Source organism: Dermacentor albipictus, chromosome 1, assembly GCF_038994185.2.
Source record: "Dermacentor albipictus isolate Rhodes 1998 colony chromosome 1, USDA_Dalb.pri_finalv2, whole genome shotgun sequence".
In the NCBI taxonomy this organism is placed as follows: Eukaryota; Metazoa; Arthropoda; class Arachnida; order Ixodida; family Ixodidae; genus Dermacentor; species Dermacentor albipictus.
In genome coordinates, this window is record NC_091821.1 from 94,841,691 (window position 1) to 94,860,863 (window position 19,173).

Genomic DNA, 19,173 nt, shown 5'->3' on the forward strand with positions numbered 1-19,173 from the left:
AGTGCTTAAGTAAGCCTAGTGAAGTTTTTAAGGGGGTCTTGAAATAACTCGTGGCTGCAATGACAGCAGCGACGGGATCAAAGAGTTCTGTCGCTGTAAATTCTGGTCACAGCGAAGACAAGGAAGCATACCTTAGTTCCCGTAATAAATGATACCTTGGACCTCGTCCTGCAGGTGCTCCGCCAGCCTTTTATGGCACTGTGTTAAAATATGCTGACGTTGCGTCGCTAGCAATATAACTTATAAAAAAAAGGACACTGAAGGCGAAAGCGCCCACGTGACAATAAGTCTAGCGACGAGCGTCCACATAGACTCGCTCTGTGAAGCTTTATTTACCATCCTTGCGATATGTATAAAATATAAAGAAATTTGCCTGAAAAATCTTGCCGCTTAAAAGTTTGCATCCCAGCAACAATGGCAATCCGATTGTCACGTCCCAAAGTTGAGTTTCCCCAGTCATGCATGATGCGGCGCAAGTCACGCTTAAGACGTTCTGCGCGAGAAGGATTGTATATGTACGCCACTTGAGAACTGCTGCAGAAACGATTAACAAAGGTAGCCTCAAAGATGAGCGGTATTAGCACGCACTAGCAGCATTCGCACGTAACGTCAGCATGTACCGGGAAGAGCAGTTTGTTAAGGTGTTGCAATTCATACGTACGCCTGCATTCGGGCAGTGTGCCGCTCCACTGGCCGGAGGACTGGCAGTAGCGGTGCGCCCGGCCAAACAGCTCGTATCCCTCGTGGCACTCGTACTTGACCGAACTGGTGAAGCGCGTCATGGCGCCCATGCGGCGCCCATGCTCCACCTCACCTGGAGGGCCGCAGCTCTTGGCTGCAGACAGGGAGGCAGGGAACGGCCTGAAGGTCATTGTTTTCGCCATCACTATAATAACACACGTGCAGAAGAGCGCCTCCGAATGCATTGGCCATGGAACACTATATCGCACGTCGTCAAGCGTCTCTTTATTCTAGTGGCAATGTTTCTATCAGTGCGGTACTCTTTACGGAGCGCATATTCTTGTAAATGCCTTTGCGCCTACCGGATCATCCTGCCCATCTTGAAGCAACGGACTACCGGCTTCGCGTTCGTCACTGCACAAGGGCCGGCAAGCTCTAGTGTTTGTGCGTGTGTCCTTTAAAGCGACTCGTTTATTTTTTCATGCCCTCCTCTCTTTCTCTACTGTGTTGTAAGCTGTAGCCAACAAGGTGACCTTCCGGTCAACCTCCCTTCCTTTCCCTTTTTGTATACTCCCTTTCTGCGTCTGCCTCGGAAGCATTTTTATCACGAAAAATGCAGGATGTCGAACGAGATATGTGGTAAACGCGTGGAATATCTCCACCCACTTCTGAAAAAAAAAAAGAGAAAAAGAAGAACTAATATGGTAGGCTGTGCACAGACGCAGCCGCAGTGGGTACGTGAAATGTCGTTCCAGCGAAGAACGTTACAGTTAAATTCCAATTGTCGAACACGACTACATCTACATCGTGTCAGGATTGGGGGCTCAATCCCATCGTCCGTGGTCCTTTGCCAAGATTGGAGTACGGCCTGAATTCGAAGGTAGCTGGCCCATGCCGTCGTCCAACTTATTTACGCTGAGATCGTTGATGAAGTGAAGAACTATTTCTCATCGAGAACGAGGAAAAGGGTTTATTTACAGAAATTAACTCAGTCTAACATGACTGCGTGAGAAAAAGAGTATCAGTCCAACATGACTGCATGAGAGAAGTGACTCAGTCTAACATGACTGCTCAAGAGAAGTGTCCTCAGCATTCGCACAACCACAGTTTTTATACACTCGATCCGCCGGTCATACGACGCGGCGACTGTTCGTTTACTCATCACCAACTCGCCGCTGCTCTGCAGATCAGTTTACAGACACAAAGGCACACACATTCCGAAGCCCAAACGACGGCGTTGGAGGGTTGCCGTTCCGGGAATTATCGGTGCCGATCGAGGGTCGCTCGTTGTTCTGCGCCACGCCTGAGCGTGAGAAGCACAAAAATACGTCGTTCCCGCGGCAGCTTGTCCATGCGTGTCAAATCAGCTCCGCTTTGGGGAACTCCGGAATCATTGTTCATACACCGAACTAGTTCCGTCACAATGTCGAAGGGGCTGGAGGAAGGAGGCGGATTTCACCACAAAGGCCGCTTCTTCGAACGCCTCCCAGCTGCAGCGACGGTGAGGGGGAGATGCGCGTCGTGTCGCCCTGTTGTAACTGTGTGGCAATCTTGTTTGGCAGCTCGCCATTCTTAACAGCGCCTCCATGGCCCGGAAAGTCTCGACTGTCTAGCGTTGACAACCGCTAGGCAGGAAAGGAACGGCTGCTGGTCAGGGGGGGGGGGGGGGGGGGGATTGATGACTTGGCTCGCAGCGACCACTTGTGCATTGATGTCACCACCCCAACACATCCAAGGACAGGCAACTGCAAAACGAACCCCACAACACGGCTCTGCGCCGAGATGACGTGCATTGGCTCTCACTTTAGACTCGCTAGGCTTCAAAAAAGAACAACGTAAGTGCAGAAACAAAAAAAAAATGCTGCATTTCGCTATGCCAATTTCTGAAGCAAATTCCTGCTGACACATTCAGCAATCATGGAGGGAATCCTGCTAAATGAGAGGGGATCTTCTTCGCTTAATAAAAGTTAACACTAGTAACCCTAAAATTTAGGCGGGACCCTCAAACGCAGAATTCAAATTAGCCTGCTCAAACCATCCGCATTGCTATGCAATTTTCCCTTCTTATATCTAACGGAGAAGTTGTACTCTTGGAGAGTGAGGCTCCATCGGAGCAAGCGGCCATTTTTGTGTGACATTTGATTGAGCCACGTCAGAGGACAATGGTCGGTCTCGAAGATGAACTTCGCTCCGTAGAAGTAACACGACAACTTCTGGGCGGCCCAAACCAAACAAGCGCATTCCTTCTCTGAAGCGCTGTAGGCTTCCTCCCTTACATTTAGTTTACGGCTGGCATAGAGGATAGGATGCTCCTCGTTATCGTCGCCGACCTGACTAAGTACCACGCCCATACCTCTGTCGCTTGCGTCGCATTGAACTATGAATTCCTTTGTGTAGTCTGGCGCGCGAAGCACAGGGCGAGAAACCAATAGCGTTTTCAAACTTTGGAAAGCGTTCTCTTTGTCCTTATCCCAGTGTACGTTACTCGGTGCTCCCTTTCGGAGGGCGTCTGTTAATGGACTTGCCAATTGCGAGTAATTCGGAATGTACCATTGATAGTACCCCACAAGTCCCAAAAATGAACGAAGGTCCGTTTTCGGGCGCAGCTGAGAAAATTCTCCAATCATAGCTATTTTCAGCTCAGCCGGCCGTCTCATGTCCTGACCGACAACATGGCCCAGATAAGTAACCTGCGAACAACCAAACCTACACTTTTCCGCTTTCATCGTTAAGTCGACTTTAAACGTACGAAGCCTCGCATTCTTGTCGTAATAGACTTTCGCGTTCTTTTGAGCTATTGCCATGTTCTTTCCGACTAGTTCTTGGGTTGCGCTTAGCCGTTCCAGTAAATTTAGCACGTATTCAACCACGGTTGGACTCTCCCCTCTTTCCTCCCACATCTCTCTTAACATTCTCAGTGGAGACCGGAGTGTCCTCCCATACACTAGTTCTGCTGGTGAGAACCCTGTCGCCTCATGTGGAACCGTTCGCAAAGCAAACAACGTTGCCGGCAGACAGTTCTCCCAGTCCTCCTTGTGCTCGTAACAGAGCGCACGCAAAACTCGCTTAAGCACCGAATGCCACCTCTCTACACTGTTTGACTGAGGGTGATAGACAGAACTGTGTATTAACTTTACCCCGCACTTTTGCAAGAATGTGGAAGTCAGTGCGCTCGTGAATACTGACTCTTGATCTGCCTGAATTTCGGCTGGAAACCCAACTCGTGCAAACACTGTCAAAAGCGCGTCTACTACTTCGGTGGAGCTGAGCTCTTTCAAAGGGATTGCTTCTGGAAACTTGGTAGCCGGACACAGCATGGTAAACAAGTACCTGTAGCCTGATTTTGTTTTTGGAAGAGGCCCCACCGTGTCTATTACAAGTCGTCTGAAAGGCTCTGTTATTAAGGGCACTACCTTCAGTGGAGCTTTCCAAGTCTCTCCTGGTTTACCAGAACGCTGGCAGGCGTCGCATGATCTTACAAAGTTTTCTACATCTTTGAAACAGCCAGGCCAGTAGTATTCCATAAGCAATCTTTCCTTTGATTTGTTTATGCCTAGGTGGCCGGACCACCCATTTCCATGACAAAGACTCAAAAGGTCCTCCCTATACTTAGTAGGTATGACTAACTGATCTAAAATCCTACCCTTTTGATCTCTGTAATGCCGATACAACAATCCTCCTCTCTCATGTATCGTTACGTTGCGCCTAGCAATGCCTTCTTTAGCTGTGTCACGTAATCTAACTAAGCTCTCATTATTCTTTTGCTCAGCTGCCAGTGACTCTCTATCCACGCGTAAGAGTTGATCAAAGTTCTTTCAGGCCGGTGATAATAACGACCCTGTCTCGCTTGGGAGCGCGTCTGCTTGCTCTTCCTGCAGGCTAGAACTCTGACACTCTAGTGCTACGCTCTCATTGAGCTGGTCAGCTGGCAGGCTCTCCTCAACTGTTCTTTTGTCCCTCGGGCCTAGCTCGGATTCGGGTATTGAAGTTATCCCCTTTTCTGCTTCCGCTGGAGGAGCTTGAGCATTTTCAGACGAAAGCGCCGCGATCTTACGAGCTTGGCCTCGGGTCAATGCCTGTACTATGCCCTCTCCCAGTTTGAGCCCTCTGTCACGCAGTAACTGATTCGAACGATTCGAAAAGATGTAGGGATACTGCAGTGACAAAAATTTGGAAACTGCAGCCTCAGTCTCTAGCTCCCCGAATGGTCCACTGATTTTGACTTTGGCCATGGGCAGACACACGCTGTGTTCTTCTACAACCTGTTTTATCCATGCTACTTCTCCGGTGAAGTCATCTACCACCACGTAAGACGGATGGACAATGTCCAGCGTGGCGGCACTGTCTCTTAGCACTCGGCATGGTTTTCCATTAACTTGCAGGTTGTGGAGATACGGACTTAAAAGTTCCATATTCTCATCTTTTTCCTCCACGTAGGAAAAAACTACGCTAGACTTCTCGCAGTTTACAGCTATATGTCCGAGTTTGTGGCATTTGTAACAGCGAATTGGTCTAACAGATTCGAATTTTCTTTTCTGTTCTTTTTGTGCGGTTTCTCCGTTAAGTTTCTCCTCGCTCTTTTCTGCGGGCTTTTCCGGCATGTCTACAGGCTCTGATCGTCTAGTTTGCGCACCCTTTTTGAACGGAAATGGTTTCCGCGGTCCATTTCGACCGTCCCAGTTTCCCTCCTCGGCGTTCAACTTTCTGCGGGTTGCGTACTCTTCGGCTAATTCAGCCGCCCTTTCCACAGTGTTTACATTACCTCTGTCTTGCACCCACAGTTTCACAGCTTGGGGGATGGTTTTGTAAAACTGCTCTAAACACATGCATTCAATGATCATGTCTCTGCTGTCGTACGCTGCCGCGCTTTTAAGCCACTCGACTAGGTTGGCCTTTAAGCTATATGCAAACTCCGGATAGCCCTCGCTATCTTTCTTGCCTGTGCTCCTAAACCTTTGCCGAAAAGCTTCGGCTGAAACGCGGTATTTCTTCAGGAGACTAGCCTTAACTTTTGCATAATCATATGCATCCTGCACACTCAATCTGGCGATTACTTCCGCCGCCTCACACGGCAACATAGACAACAACCGCTGTGGCCATGTACTCGGGCCGAAGTTCATCTTTTCGCAAGTCCTTTCAAAATTGCTTAAGAACAAGCCTATGTCGGTCCCGACCTCAAATGGCTTTAATAGCCTGTCCATGCGGTACGATTCTGCCTCACTTGATCGTCCCAGAGCGCCTTCACTTCCTTGAGACAACTCCAAACGTTTGCTTTCAAGTTCAAGTTGCATTTTTCTTAACTGAAACTCGCGATCTTTATCGCGTTCCTCTCTCTCTCGCTTTTCTCTGTCCAGTTCTTCTCTTTCTCTGTCCCGTTCTTCTCTTTCTCTTTCCCGTTTCTCTCTCTTTTTGAGAAGTTCCATTCCCATTTCAATATCTTCCTCACTGGCCTGATTGGAAATTAGCTCCAATAATTCCGATTTGAGCATTTCCTTGCGTACATCTAGGCCCAGTTCCTCACCAACAATCAACAACTCGTCTCTCAGCAGTGTCCTTAAATCCATGACTGCTGCTTTACTGCCTTTATTCTGCTCTCTAAATCTAGCTAGGAAAACACAACCTAGCTAACACACAACAATCTAGCTTCCCTACTGTTCTAAACAGAACAACCCCAAAATGAATTCTAGAGAGTCAAAGCAAAAACCAAGCACTCACCGCAGATACAGCACCATGTCGCAAAGTCCATCTCACCGCTGTCAGCCAGTTGTCAGGATTGGGGGCTCAATCCCATCGTCCGTGGTCCTTTGCCAAGATTGGAGTACGGCCTGAATTCGAAGGTAGCTGGGCCATGCCGTCGTCCAACTTATTTACGCTGAGATCGTTGATGAAGTGAAGAACTATTTCTCATCGAGAACGAGGAAAAGGGTTTATTTACAGAAATTAACTCAGTCTAACATGACTGCGTGAGAAAAAGAGTATCAGTCCAACATGACTGCATGAGAGAAGTGACTCAGTCTAACATGACTGCTCAAGAGAAGTGTCCTCAGCATTCGCACAACCACCGTTTTTATACACTCGATCCGCCGGTCATACGACGCGGCGACTGTTCGTTTACTCATCACCAACTCGCCGCTGCTCTGCAGATCAGTTTACAGACACAAAGGCACACACATTCCGAAGCCCAAACGACGGCGTTGGAGGGTTGCCGTTCCGGGAATTATCGGTGCCGATCGAGGGTCGCTCGTTGTTCTGCGCCACGCCTAAGCGTGAGAAGCACAAAAATACGTCGTTCCCGCGGCAGCTTGTCCGTGCGTGTCAAATCAGCTCCGCGTTGGGGAACTCCGGAATCATTGTTCATACACCGAACTAGTTCCGTCACAATGTCGAAGGGGCTGGAGGAAGGAGGCGGATTTCACCACAAAGGCCGCTTCTTCGAACGCCTCCCAGCTGCAGCGACGGTGATGGGGAGATGCGCGTCGTGTCGCCCTGTCGTAACTGTGTGGCAATCTTGTTTGGCAGCTCGCCATTCTTAACAATCGGCAGAACTTGCAGCTCTCCATGTCGCTATGATGTACATCACCGAAGAGCCAACAGAGAAATGGGTCGTATTTTGTGACTGTAAGGCAGCCCTTCACAGCATCAAGTCCGCATTACGTCACAGAACTTACGAGCAAATGACATCTGAAATCAGGGAACTGCACCACCACGCTCTGGAAAGAGGACACCACATTATATTTCAGTGGATTCCTGCTCACTGTGGCATCGTCGGCAACAACCTAGCTGACAAGGCTGCCCGGTGTGCCCACGAAGATACCAAGACGCGTCCAACACCTTTGGCGAGGTCGGACGCTGCCAGAGAACTTCGCGTACTTGCGCGCAAGAAGTCCCAAGATCTCTGATTTCAAGTGGCTTCAATCGCAGATTACGTGAACTGGACCCCAGGCTACGGCTAGAACTGCCATCTAGCCTTTCCTGCGGTGAAGCAACCTTGTTGTGACGCTTGTGGCTGGGAGTGGCGTTCACGAACGCATACTCCTACCGTATGGGAATGGCCTAGAGCCCGATGTGCGACTCCTGTGGGTGCGAGGAGACCATCAAGCACCTATTATATACCTGCCCTAGCTCCAACGCCTCTCTCTGCGGGCAACTTTACGCAGACTGGACTCGAGACCGTTCACCGAGCCAAAGATACTCGGACCGTGGCCACACCCGTCACTGGCTCGAAAAGCGATTAGTGCACTAGTGCGGTACTTGAAGTGCACGGGCTTAACAGACCGTTTATAGTGTCCTTGTGTATGGTGTCCCTCCCACACGTACTTAGTGCTTACTCTCTCCCTTTCTTCTTCTTTCTATTCCCCTTTCCCCCACCCCCAGTGTAGGGTAGCAAACCGGATGCTTTTCTGGTTGACCTCCCTGCCTTTCCTACCCTTGTTTACTCTCTCTCTTATGCGCGCTGCAAGCGGTGTACGGACACTATAGGAACAGAAATGGCGTGACCAAATACACAAGGTACATTCGCGCATTAGGAAGCGTGCATTTCTAACTTAAGTTACTGCTATAGTGGGGTTCCTCCGGGTCTGAATCTTCATCGTGCTTGCTCCCTATTCGTAGTGGGCGCGTTTATTTTGCAGAGGGTGTTTGGGTCCTGGGGTAAAGAAAATGACCTCCCTGATGTTGACGCCATAGACTGCCCTGCACCGCTCGAACCCGCCTCCCTCGTAAATAGTTGAGCCTCTTGTGTTTTCCTCAAGCCTCTGTGCTTGCGCTCCCTATATGGAGACGGACACATTTCGTCGTGGTCAAAGGGGTTGGAAATCCCTCCGCCTTGCTGCCCGAGTCACTCCACGCCGTTTCTGGACCTCAGGCGCACCGTAACCGAACAAGCGTGAAAGTTCTGCGTAAAATTTCACACTTGTCGGCCTTAGCTCCTGATGAGAACCGGTTTCAGTTTGGCGGATTATACCTGCTATGGCTGAGTGAGCTCTTTTAAACGCGACTACTCCCGTTCGGATCGACAAACGTACCGCCGAGCTACCCCTCTCTGAACGCCGAGCGAGAGGCTAAATTAGGCTCCGATTGCGTCGTGCATGGAGTGACAACGGCGCCATCTGTGCACCCGACACATGCATAATCAGGTAATGCCTTTTTTCCTCTACGCAACAATACAAAGGTAAGGCGCCTAGGTAATTTGGTCGCAAAGATATAAAACGAGAAGGCTATATCACGTTTTTGTTACATGCGGTTTTAGCAAGGAATCCTCTCTCACCGATTTTAAGGACGTTTCAAGTAGAAAGAAATATGAATATCCGATGCGCATGTTGGAATCCATGTAAAGCAAAGCTTTAGTGAGGCGGTTAAATAGCTAAATGCAATGCGTACTATTGTGTTTATGTTCATTCTATGCGGTGTGTAATCTCACACAATGTTTGTATTTATCTGTTAGAACGGTCACAGACTTAATATCATGCAACCTTCATCTTCCTTCACTTAACCGTACACAAGTTACGGCGAAATGCAACCACTGGATCAGGTAGATGCGCTGCCTGAGACATGGACGCAGTGATGCCACGAAGACGATGTATAATACTTGTTGAGAGAAGGATGGTGACGAGAGATGTATGCACAGAGAAGTACGACACATATTTAAATACATTTCAGCACCACCCTATATCTATTGTGTCACAGTGATACATCTCCAATCTAGAGGATTCGCAAAGAAGATCGCACACCCTACGCCTCAAGAATGGGTCGCCCAAATACAATTTTTCAGGACATCAAAGAAGTGGTCGAATATATTTGTGTGTTCCATTAAGAGGTGTGGAGGCTTTGAAGACACCCAGCTATGAGCCGACATTTGATGTAATGGCTTTACGTAGAGTGTAGCAAAGAAGACAGGCCCATCGTCAACGCCTCGCTCGAGGTTAGAGCTCGTACGCTCGGTGCCTGACCCTCGAGCAACAGACCTTCCTGTTTATCCTTCTTGCTTTGTGACTAAACCGCATTACAACATATTTATTATTTTATTAGACAGAACAGAGGTGTGCCCACGGGCCCATGAGCTTCCTCGATCACGATTGGATGCTATTACGCAACTTACTCGAAACGACACACTAACAAAGCAAACCCGAGGGAAGAGGCAAAATGGCTTTAAAAGTAGTGTTTTCGGTCGTAAAACTATTTTCTTTTTAGCATCTTACCTGTAGGTATTTTTCTTGTAGCCACCAGGAGGCGCCCATAGGAACATTTGAACGCCCATTTATTCACATACTTTTCACCGGCTTGCACAAGGTCTGCGCGAATTACCCGCATGTTCAAAGTCAGTAACCCGGCTGCTCACTGGCAGTTGTAATCGATCTAATGGCCAGTGGTGTACGCACTCCGGGATGCCCAGATGTCTCCAGTGGGCCGATAGTTGGATGATGCCTTAATTAGAAGCGCTACTCACAGGGACCCAATTTATACAGTTTAAGCCACGGTATGTTGTATGTGTCGTAAATGCACTGATCCAACCCGAAACGCTTGATAAAAGGCAATGTTTGCAGTATTATGTCGACCACCGATTGCGTGTGGCCGTCCGTATTTACAGTGAAACAACGCGTGATCAAAGTGCACATAACACTTCTTCAATATGAGAGAAGAGCCGGACAAGCTCACACTCGAGGATTCTCTTCAGCTGCCCGTTACTTCGCCATGAAGGAAATAGCCGACTGACAAACACCCCTCGTCATTACATTTCCCTGTTCAGAAGTTCTATTGCGTATTAAATTTATATTGTGAAAACTGTAAACGGTAAGTGAAGAAAAAGTAATTAAATCAGCATCCACATTATCCTTCCAAAAATGTGACTGATCAATCAGAAAATAGTTTAAATTTACTATATCTCAATTATTTATTCCTTTTAAAGCATTAAAGTACCAGTCAAGTGGGTAAAAAGCCCTACTTCAACGCTAGATGTGCCTTGATTGCGAGTGAAATTGGCAGCAATGATAATAATTCAAGTTTTTGTTGTCTTTCAATCGTTGCTGCTTTAGGAAAAATTACCACTGCAGCTTCGCGGCATGTCAGGGCGGAAAGGAACTCGCCATGCAGCTTCTCATTAAGTTATCCCAGGAGAAAGTAAAGTGTTCTCCTGCGTAACGTTTTATGTCTGGTATTTAATAGACTTGCCTGATGAAAGCTGCTGTGTTTAGCACTTCCTACTCTTCCTCCTTGTGTATATACTGAGAGGCACTCAAAAGTGCTTACATTTCTTCCGGCAAAGTAAATTTTTACGCATTATGTTCAAACTTAAACTGATCATTTCGCCTTGTGGTTAAATATACTCGCGGCGTTTTCTTTTCTTCATTGTTCTTTCTTTCTTTCAATTTTTTTTTCTTTTTGTTTCGCGTTCTAACAACAGTCTGGCCCGGTACGATGAGTGAACAAAAAGGAAGGAGCTGGTTGCAGATTATATAAGTTTGCTTGCTTAGAGAACGCCGACGCCGTACATTCGCCCAGTGGGTACTGTGGAAAGCTATGGGTGACCACGCTTCTTAGCTGGCGGTTTGCACTGCGGCTAACGTGTTGAAAAAAAATCACAGCGGGCGATTTGGAAGTCTAAGTTGACCTAGTTTTTTGTATCTCGTTTCAATTTAATCAGTCATCCTATACTGGATACCCTTGATCTTGCGATGAAGAGCAAACAGTAAAGGGCAGTGCGTGGTCAGAAGTTAAATACCAATGGAAAGATGACACAACCTTCGAACAGCGTGTTGTCAACTTTGACAATCGAAGGAAACGGCTTGCGTAACAGCTGCTGTCAAGAATTCACTTCTTCCCAGAAATGCTTGTTACTGTAGCCATCAATCTTTTGTCTAGGCTTCTGACAGCGAATTGAAGGAAAGATTAGGGCTCTTGCCGAAAGCTACCCGTGCGTAGCTATACAGCACAAGACGTGAGCTATAATTTGAGAAATGCAATCATTATTCTTTTTCACCAGATAACGCCCCGTTAGAATCGGTCAGGATTGTATCTTCGTAGCTGTATGGTATATTTGTCCAAGTGATAGCGGTTAGCCACAGCTCCATTGCCTGCGCAAGATTATGGCATTGTTATTTATAAGATTCTTCACGGCGGCGGCCTTCAGCCGTAGCAACCTCTTATATTTGCGGACATTACGTGCGAAATAGTCATTTTCTCTGTGGTTGGTTCTTGGATGACGAAAGCACGCGTTTTTGTGCCCATAAATAGTTGCTGTGTAGCATTCTCGTTTATCCACGTCGGTGTATAGTAGGTAGGACACACTCACAAACCCATGGGACCTCACTAAGCATATATTTTTCTTTCGTGTCCGTTTCCTGTATGTGACAACGATCCTGGGGAAAGAATGTGGCCAGTTCGAAGCTTTTTTCTACTCACTTGTTTTTTGTATCTCAAGTAAAGCAGTACAAAAAAAAACTTTAGAACGCATCTGTAGACAACGTTCAATGGTCTAAGTTATGAAAAACGTCATGCGAAATACAAGAAAAGCACTACTGACTTCCACTAACAGAATTTAGCCAAAAAGTTATAGAAGATAAGAATTCATTGGATAAACGATTAGTCAAGATGAAAGAAACAAACAAAGAAAAGAAACTAATCTGATACAGAAATGCAACGCAGCTGACAGAAGAGGAAGAAGAACATATAGAAATTAAATACAGTGCACTGACTTTCAACTAAGAGAAAGAGAGAGAGACAAAACATTTGTTTCTGCTTTTAAAGTGGTTCGATAGCGCGTGCCCCCTTAACCCCCCTTAACCCCCTTAACCCTTCCCCCTGCGCAGGGTAGCCAACCGGAACTACCTCTGGTTAACCTCCCTGCCTTTCTCTGCATTATTTTCTCTCTCTCTATGTAACTGAAAATATTTGGTCTAAGGCAGAGTGTCGAACCGAACCCGAAATCCGACCGAAAACCACACCCGAACCGCAGTTTTGGGCAGTCTTGAATCCGAACGCGAAATGATGGAAGTTGCCTGAACCCGAAGCGAACCTGAACCGAAATAAATATTAATGGTTACGAGTTCGGCCCGAAAAGGTTCAAGCATATAAAGCGAAACTGGGTGTTCAATAGCTTGCACGATTGTTAGAATAATTACTTCTTCAATATGCACACCTTATACTACCAGATTGTTACGACTGACGAGTGGCGTTGTGTGAGAGAATCGAGATAGACGATGGGTATGTGCTTGTAACCAAGACCACCTCGACAGAGACGCTTGCACTTCTGAAGTTGGCCATGCCAGTTGTGTTATGCGGCCGAAAAAGTGTTTCAGGGACTCTGCAGAATGACCGTTTTTGGTGACGCTCCCAATTCAGCCATTAGGTCAGCTTGTTACTAAATCTAGATAAAGTATATCAACGCGCCGAGCAGAAAATACGATGTCCTCGAGGAGAAATATCAACGAGTTCAGCTGCATGACTTATTGCAACCATTACGCTGCGGTTGCTAATGAATGCCGTCACATTCTCAATGAGTGGTAACCACAGCTATAGGCGGCACGCGAAATGTGCTTTTATTACGTGCCATGGTGCAAGCTTGGTGCTTAGCCAAGCAGAGCACAATGCTTTTAGAGTTGTAGAAATTATTCATTGGGCACAATGTGAGTGCTTTTGACTTACTTGTCTGTCCTTAGCCAGAGCAGGACTATGCGCCACATGCAGATTCGCAGGAAAGATAGACGTATGATTCAGGACAAAGGTCCTTGTTCACCGTTCAGAAACATAAACTTCCCCGGCGGCTTAAAAAAAGCATAGACCGAGAAAAATGGCAATGGCTTGTTTCTTCGCTGCAGGCTAGAAGTTTCAAGTTGTAATTTATGTAATCAAATGTGAACTGGCGCTGTCTTGTGCACCATAGATAGGCCCCAGTTCGCTCAACATCAGTCCTGTAGCAAAACCTGAAGCAAAACGATAATAACCTGACTCTGCTGTTGTCAAAGTAACGAGTGTAGAAGCTACGCAGACCTTACGCTGACGCAGGGATTCTCACTATTTATCTATTTCTTTTATTGTACATAGAAATTTTCCCGTATCTGCGCAATTAATTCGTAAATTCCTGCCTCCCGTTAATGAAACTTGCGCGTAGCTCCATGCGGACAAGTCGGTAGCACTATGCAACTTATCGGCACGGGGCAGGTCAAAATGAACTGCGCCGAACCAGTACGCGAACCGGTTGAGGGTTGCAAACTGGTTCACGAACCGTTGTAAATTTTTATTTCTCTAAACCGGAATTGAACCGCAACAGAACCGAAGCGCATTGAACCGTCACCCGCGCCAAACCGGTATTTTTTTTTCGATTCGACATCCTGGTTCAAGGTAAATACGTTGGCCAACACACCTTTCCGCATCATTTGACATGCTTAGTTTATGCGACTATAGTCGAGGCTTTTTTTTCTTCAATCTTCCTCGGCGGCTTATAGAAAAGCATAAACTGAGAAAAATGGGAAATGCTCGCTTGTTTCTTCGACTCTTCAACGAACCTCTTTGACACCGATATGGGTCACTGAGGATGCAGGACTTGGTATGTGGCGCTGGGGATCAACCATTCTCCAATGCGTCTCTTTGACGCCGACTTGGAGCACCGGGTATGTGCCATTCGGCCTGGGGTGCTCTTCAATGAACTTCTTCAAAGCCAACTTGGGTCACTGGGTATGTGGCAACTGGGACCCTATAACGTAAAACTATCCCAATATGTTTCTATTCCAATCTCCTGACGTCAAATTCGCGTAACCACCGACGCAAGCACCGGGCTTTCACCCGCAGGGTTCTCTGAACAGGCCAATTAAACGCTCTCCTCGCTCATAGGAGGTCAATTTTGTTTGCTTGAAAAACGAATAACATTGCCTACACTGAGCGGCTTGTCGTATCTAATTGGCTGACAAGAGGCGAGGAGAACGCTCAAGTGGAGAGGGATTCGCTGGGGCAGAGCCAGTGCACTGAAAATAGATAACCGGATGAAGAGGGTGGTGCCGGCGTCTGCGATTGGTCGGCTTTCCCTTACTTCGCTTGTGGTGGCTGGTCGAAAATCGCGGTGGCATGCAACGGAAGCTTAAGAATGACGCTAAAACTGACCCTCAGCAAAGAAGAGTTGGCAGAATGAGGTGGTAAGCGTGCCGAAAGTGCTCGAAAATGTTACACGGCCACGCAAGAACATTTATTATACGCAAATACACCCATGCTCTCCGGCAGGTGCGAGTAGCCAGCGTCTCAGCAATCGGCGGTAGCCATCTTTTATTCCTTTCGTAACGGGGCAGCCTGCGGCTATTCCGAAGAAAATTCAGTTTTGTTCGGCATATTAATGCATCTTTATCGCGTGCACGTCACTTTGACGCGGTGAGTTTGTGCGGTTTTGTGACGTCGCGTGACAGGCAGGTGAAATGGGTGCAGCCCGAAAACTTTTTACCGATAGCCGAGGGCTAATGGCGAAAAGGGTGTCGAATCAGAAATAACTGTTTTTCTTTTTTCTGTCAAATCATGCATAATCAGTGTGTACACATCATCTCAGATGGGGAGGTATCGCGGTTTTCGTGACGTCGCGTGACAGACATGTGAAGTGGGGGTGGTCGAAAAAGTTTTTGACCAATCGTGGAGGGCTGATAGCAGAATTGGAATAGAAAAGTTTGGAATAGTTTTACGTTATAGCGCCCCTGGTGTGTGCTGCTCTTTGGTGGACGGCTTTGACAACAACGTGGGTAGGTATGCGCCATCGTGAATGAGCCGCTCTACAACAACAACAACAACAAAAAGCACGTTATTTTTCAGCGATGCTCGTCGGAATCGGACCCGCTCCGGGCGCGTACTTTAGGGCAACGCCGCTAAGTGGCGCATCGTGCGCAGTGACATGCGCGGGAGAGGAGGCCAGCTGCAACTCAACCAGCCGAATGTGCTGTTAGAAAACGTTTAAAACTTATCCCGTGGTGGGAGGAATCGAAGCCACGTCACACGGTTTTCTCAAGGACAGCAGCCCAACGCTCAAGAGAGCTGCGCCACAAATGCACTGGGTACGCGCCCTATTCAATGAATGTCTGTCACTCGAACGAGCATACCGCCGGCTGCATAGACGCCTTACACGTACAGCGGTTGTAATACGTTGTGGCGATAGATTGCTTCATTGCTAATCGCAGTCATGTCGACATTCATGGTGAGATGAATGTTGAAGTTACTTGAAAGATATTTCCTCTATTCTTTCTATTTTCTCAAGGACACCCCCAGACTTTTTCAGGCGTAGACGCTCACAATACACATGTAAATTGAAAGCATTATAAGAGGTGAAATTTTATACAGTAGCTCTTAGTGTGCAATCCAAATTCAGTCATTGCATATTGTTGGTTCCGCAGCCTTGCACCAGTTTGGATGGTATACAATGGTAAATTAAGTAAATAAAGCAAGCAGAGAATTTATAGATGACCATGGGCCATATAACGTAAAACTATTCCAACATGTTTATATTCCAATCTCCTGACGTCAAATTTACGTAACCGCTCACGTAAGCATCGTGCAGTGACCCGCAGTGTTGCCTGAACAGCCCAATCAAACGCTTTCCTCGTTTATAGGAGGTACCTTTTATTTGCTTTCAAAACGAATAGCATTGGCTACATTGAGCGGTTTTTCTTATCTAATTGGCTGAAAAGAGGCGAGGAGCACGCTCAAGTGGAGTGGGTTTCGATGGGCCCGGGCCAGCGCACTGAAAATAGATAAGCGGATGAAGAGGGTGGTGCCGGCGTCTGCAATTGGTCCGCTTCCCCTTACTTAGCTTGCGGTAGCTTGTCTAAAATTGCGGCGGCGTGCAACGGAAGCTTAAGAATGACGCTGAAATGGATCCTTAGCAAAGAACAGTTGGCAGAGCGATGTCGTGTATGTGCCGAAAGGGCTCGATAACGTTATACGACCACGCAAAAAGTTTTGTTACACGCAAATAAACCTATGCGCTCCGGCAGGTGCGACTAGCCAGTGCCTGAGCGATCAGTGACAGCCATTTTCTGTTCCTTTTGGAACGGGGCAGTCTCCAGCTATTCAGAAAAATATCCAGCTTTTTTTTCGGCATATTAATACGTTTTTAACGCGCACACCTCACTTTGACGCAATGAGTTTTCGCGGTTTCATGGTGTCGATTGACAGGCAGATGAAGTGGGAGCAGCCCGAAAACTTTTAACCAATAGCCGAAGTCTAATGGCGAAAACGCGTCGAATCAGAAATAACTATTTTTCTTTTGTTCGGTGCGATGATGCATGATCAGTGTGTACGCGTTATATCAGATGGGGAGCTATCGCGGTTTTCGTGAAGTCGCATGACAGACAGGCGAAGTGGGGGTGGTCCAAAAAAGTTTTTGACAAATTGTGAAGAGCTGATTGCAGAATTGCAATAGAAAAGTTTGGAATAGTTTTACGTTATTGCGCCCCATATTCCTTTTACCTCAATTTTTTTGTCCATTGCAACAAATGCCTACTAATGCTAGCAAAAAATAAAGATACCATGGAAATGTGCTCTAACTTAATTTAAGGAAGATGCAATGGTATTGCCATTATCAATAATTTTCGTAAAAATAATTTTTTCAAGATAAAATAATTATTCGACTCCCTGATAATGAACCCAGGGATCACTTAGTAAAAAATATAAAAAATGAATTTGGTTCAATTATATGTGTGCTTTGCCCATGGGTTTCAAGTAACTTTGACAGTAGGATTAGGGGGTTACATCGGTGCATGGTGAGGTATCCCAATTTTGTGACACTTTTTATTAGAAAAGTCCTTAAGAGATTAACGGTAACAATTAAAGTGTTTCTTATGCAATCGAGTGCATTAATACGAATGGACATATCAGTGTATAAGTAATTAATTAAAGCTATCAGGGAAGCACACGATAATTGTAAGTATGGGAAACATCCCACCCTTTCATACTTTGAACAGATGCACTTCTCCCGTGGATAGTATGAACTCGTGTACCTTTTGTCTTAAAAACAAAGGCTACGGCGCTAAGCAGACGAGGACGAAGTCAGACACAAAGGACATATACAGGCGCCTCGTCTGCTTAGCGCTGTGACCTTTTTTAAGTCATGAACAAACTAGCTCAGCAACAAGTTTTGTTAAACCTATTGCCTCTTTCAGTTCGTTCATAAACCTTTCCCTAAGTATGGCAGCCAAACTGACATTTGCGTGCATTTCGTTTCGCAATAATGCTATACTATAGTCGAAGGCAAGACGCATGCGCTGGCAGCCAGGACATAGCAGACGACGCTCCGACAGGGGGGAGGACGCTGTGCAGTGACACGAATGTCCACATCGATCGCGCTCTCTAAATAGGTGACGCAATCTGTAGTCTGCGTTCCTGTACACATTCTTGGCAAACGGAGCATAGTAAGCCTCGCAACGCTCCCCTTACACTCATCTCCCTCTCTCATGATACCTACAAATATTCCCCGAAACTTGAGTTTATTCCTAGAAAAAGAAAAAGTTGCCATGGGAAGTCTTCAACCCGTTGACATCTATGGCGAATATTACCCGCCTCTTATTAAAGGGTTTGATCTGCACATACAGTTTTCTCCAAAAATTGCTAGACGAAACCCTGGCGCTGAGATCTCTTATCTAGGATGAGAGCAATGGTTTGTACATGGATTTGTCTAATCTTCGTGCCTGAGCCTTCAGATGTTCTTGCGGCGTTATTTCTTGCGTTTCCTATTTCTTAGTAGTTTTCTAAACACGACCGGCCAATAAGTCTCCGTGCACATGCATAATCGTTCTTGAATTGTTGCCCTTATAGCGCAATATTTTTTTTCAATTATGGGGATTTACGTGCCGAAATCGCAGTCTGATTATGAGGCACACCGTAGTGGGGTATTCCGGAATCATATGGAACACCTGGCAATCTTGAACGTGCATCTAAACCTAAGTACACGGGTGTTTTTGCCATTTCGCCCCCATTGAAATGCGGCCGCCGCGGCCGGGATTTGATGCCACAAACTCGTGCCTAGCAACCCAACACCATAGCCACTAAGCAACCACCGTGGGTGCAATATTTTGCTGAAAACGAACCAGCTGCAAAGTCGCAAAGCCGTTTCGAGCCAGAAGGACGAAGTTAGGCAAATCTGTGTACTGCCAATCATTAGCACGCTGGAGGAACTGCCATGCTTGCAGCTCCCGTACACTAGCGCCAGTGTTCTCTCTAGCGAGTTTCGCAGGGAACCTTATGCGGTGTGCCAGTTTTTTCAACCTAATGAGAGCGCTTTTTGACAGTTGCGACGCGCTCCAAAAGCTGCTAGCGTGCAACTCACTAAAAGTTATTTCTCAAAGCGGGTTTAATTCTCCACAATAAGAGGCTTTGTGCGGAAAACCCTGCTTCATTTTAGAGGGAACACCGTGCATATTGGAATCTTAATGCGCGTGTCTGTGTAATGGAGAAAGTTGCAACAATAATAAAAAGTGCGGTACACAAATTAGTATCGATAGATGAGCAGGAGTTGAACCTCGGCCCTCTTGA

The 19,173-nt window shown here is 46.8% G+C and overlaps 1 protein-coding gene across 4 annotated transcripts in view; it reads right to left on the reverse strand.

Moving 5' to 3' along the window:
- Positions 1-19,173, reverse strand: part of Hasp (Hig-anchoring scaffold protein) — an 810,838-nt gene that overhangs the window by 229,421 nt on the left and 562,244 nt on the right. For all 4 annotated transcript variants that reach the window (XM_065432842.2, XM_065432843.2, XM_070523594.1 and 1 more), the window contains exon 7: positions 662-835. In XM_065432842.2, the coding sequence (XP_065288914.1) occupies positions 662-835 (174 nt within the window). The remainder of the gene's footprint in view (positions 1-661; positions 836-19,173) is intronic.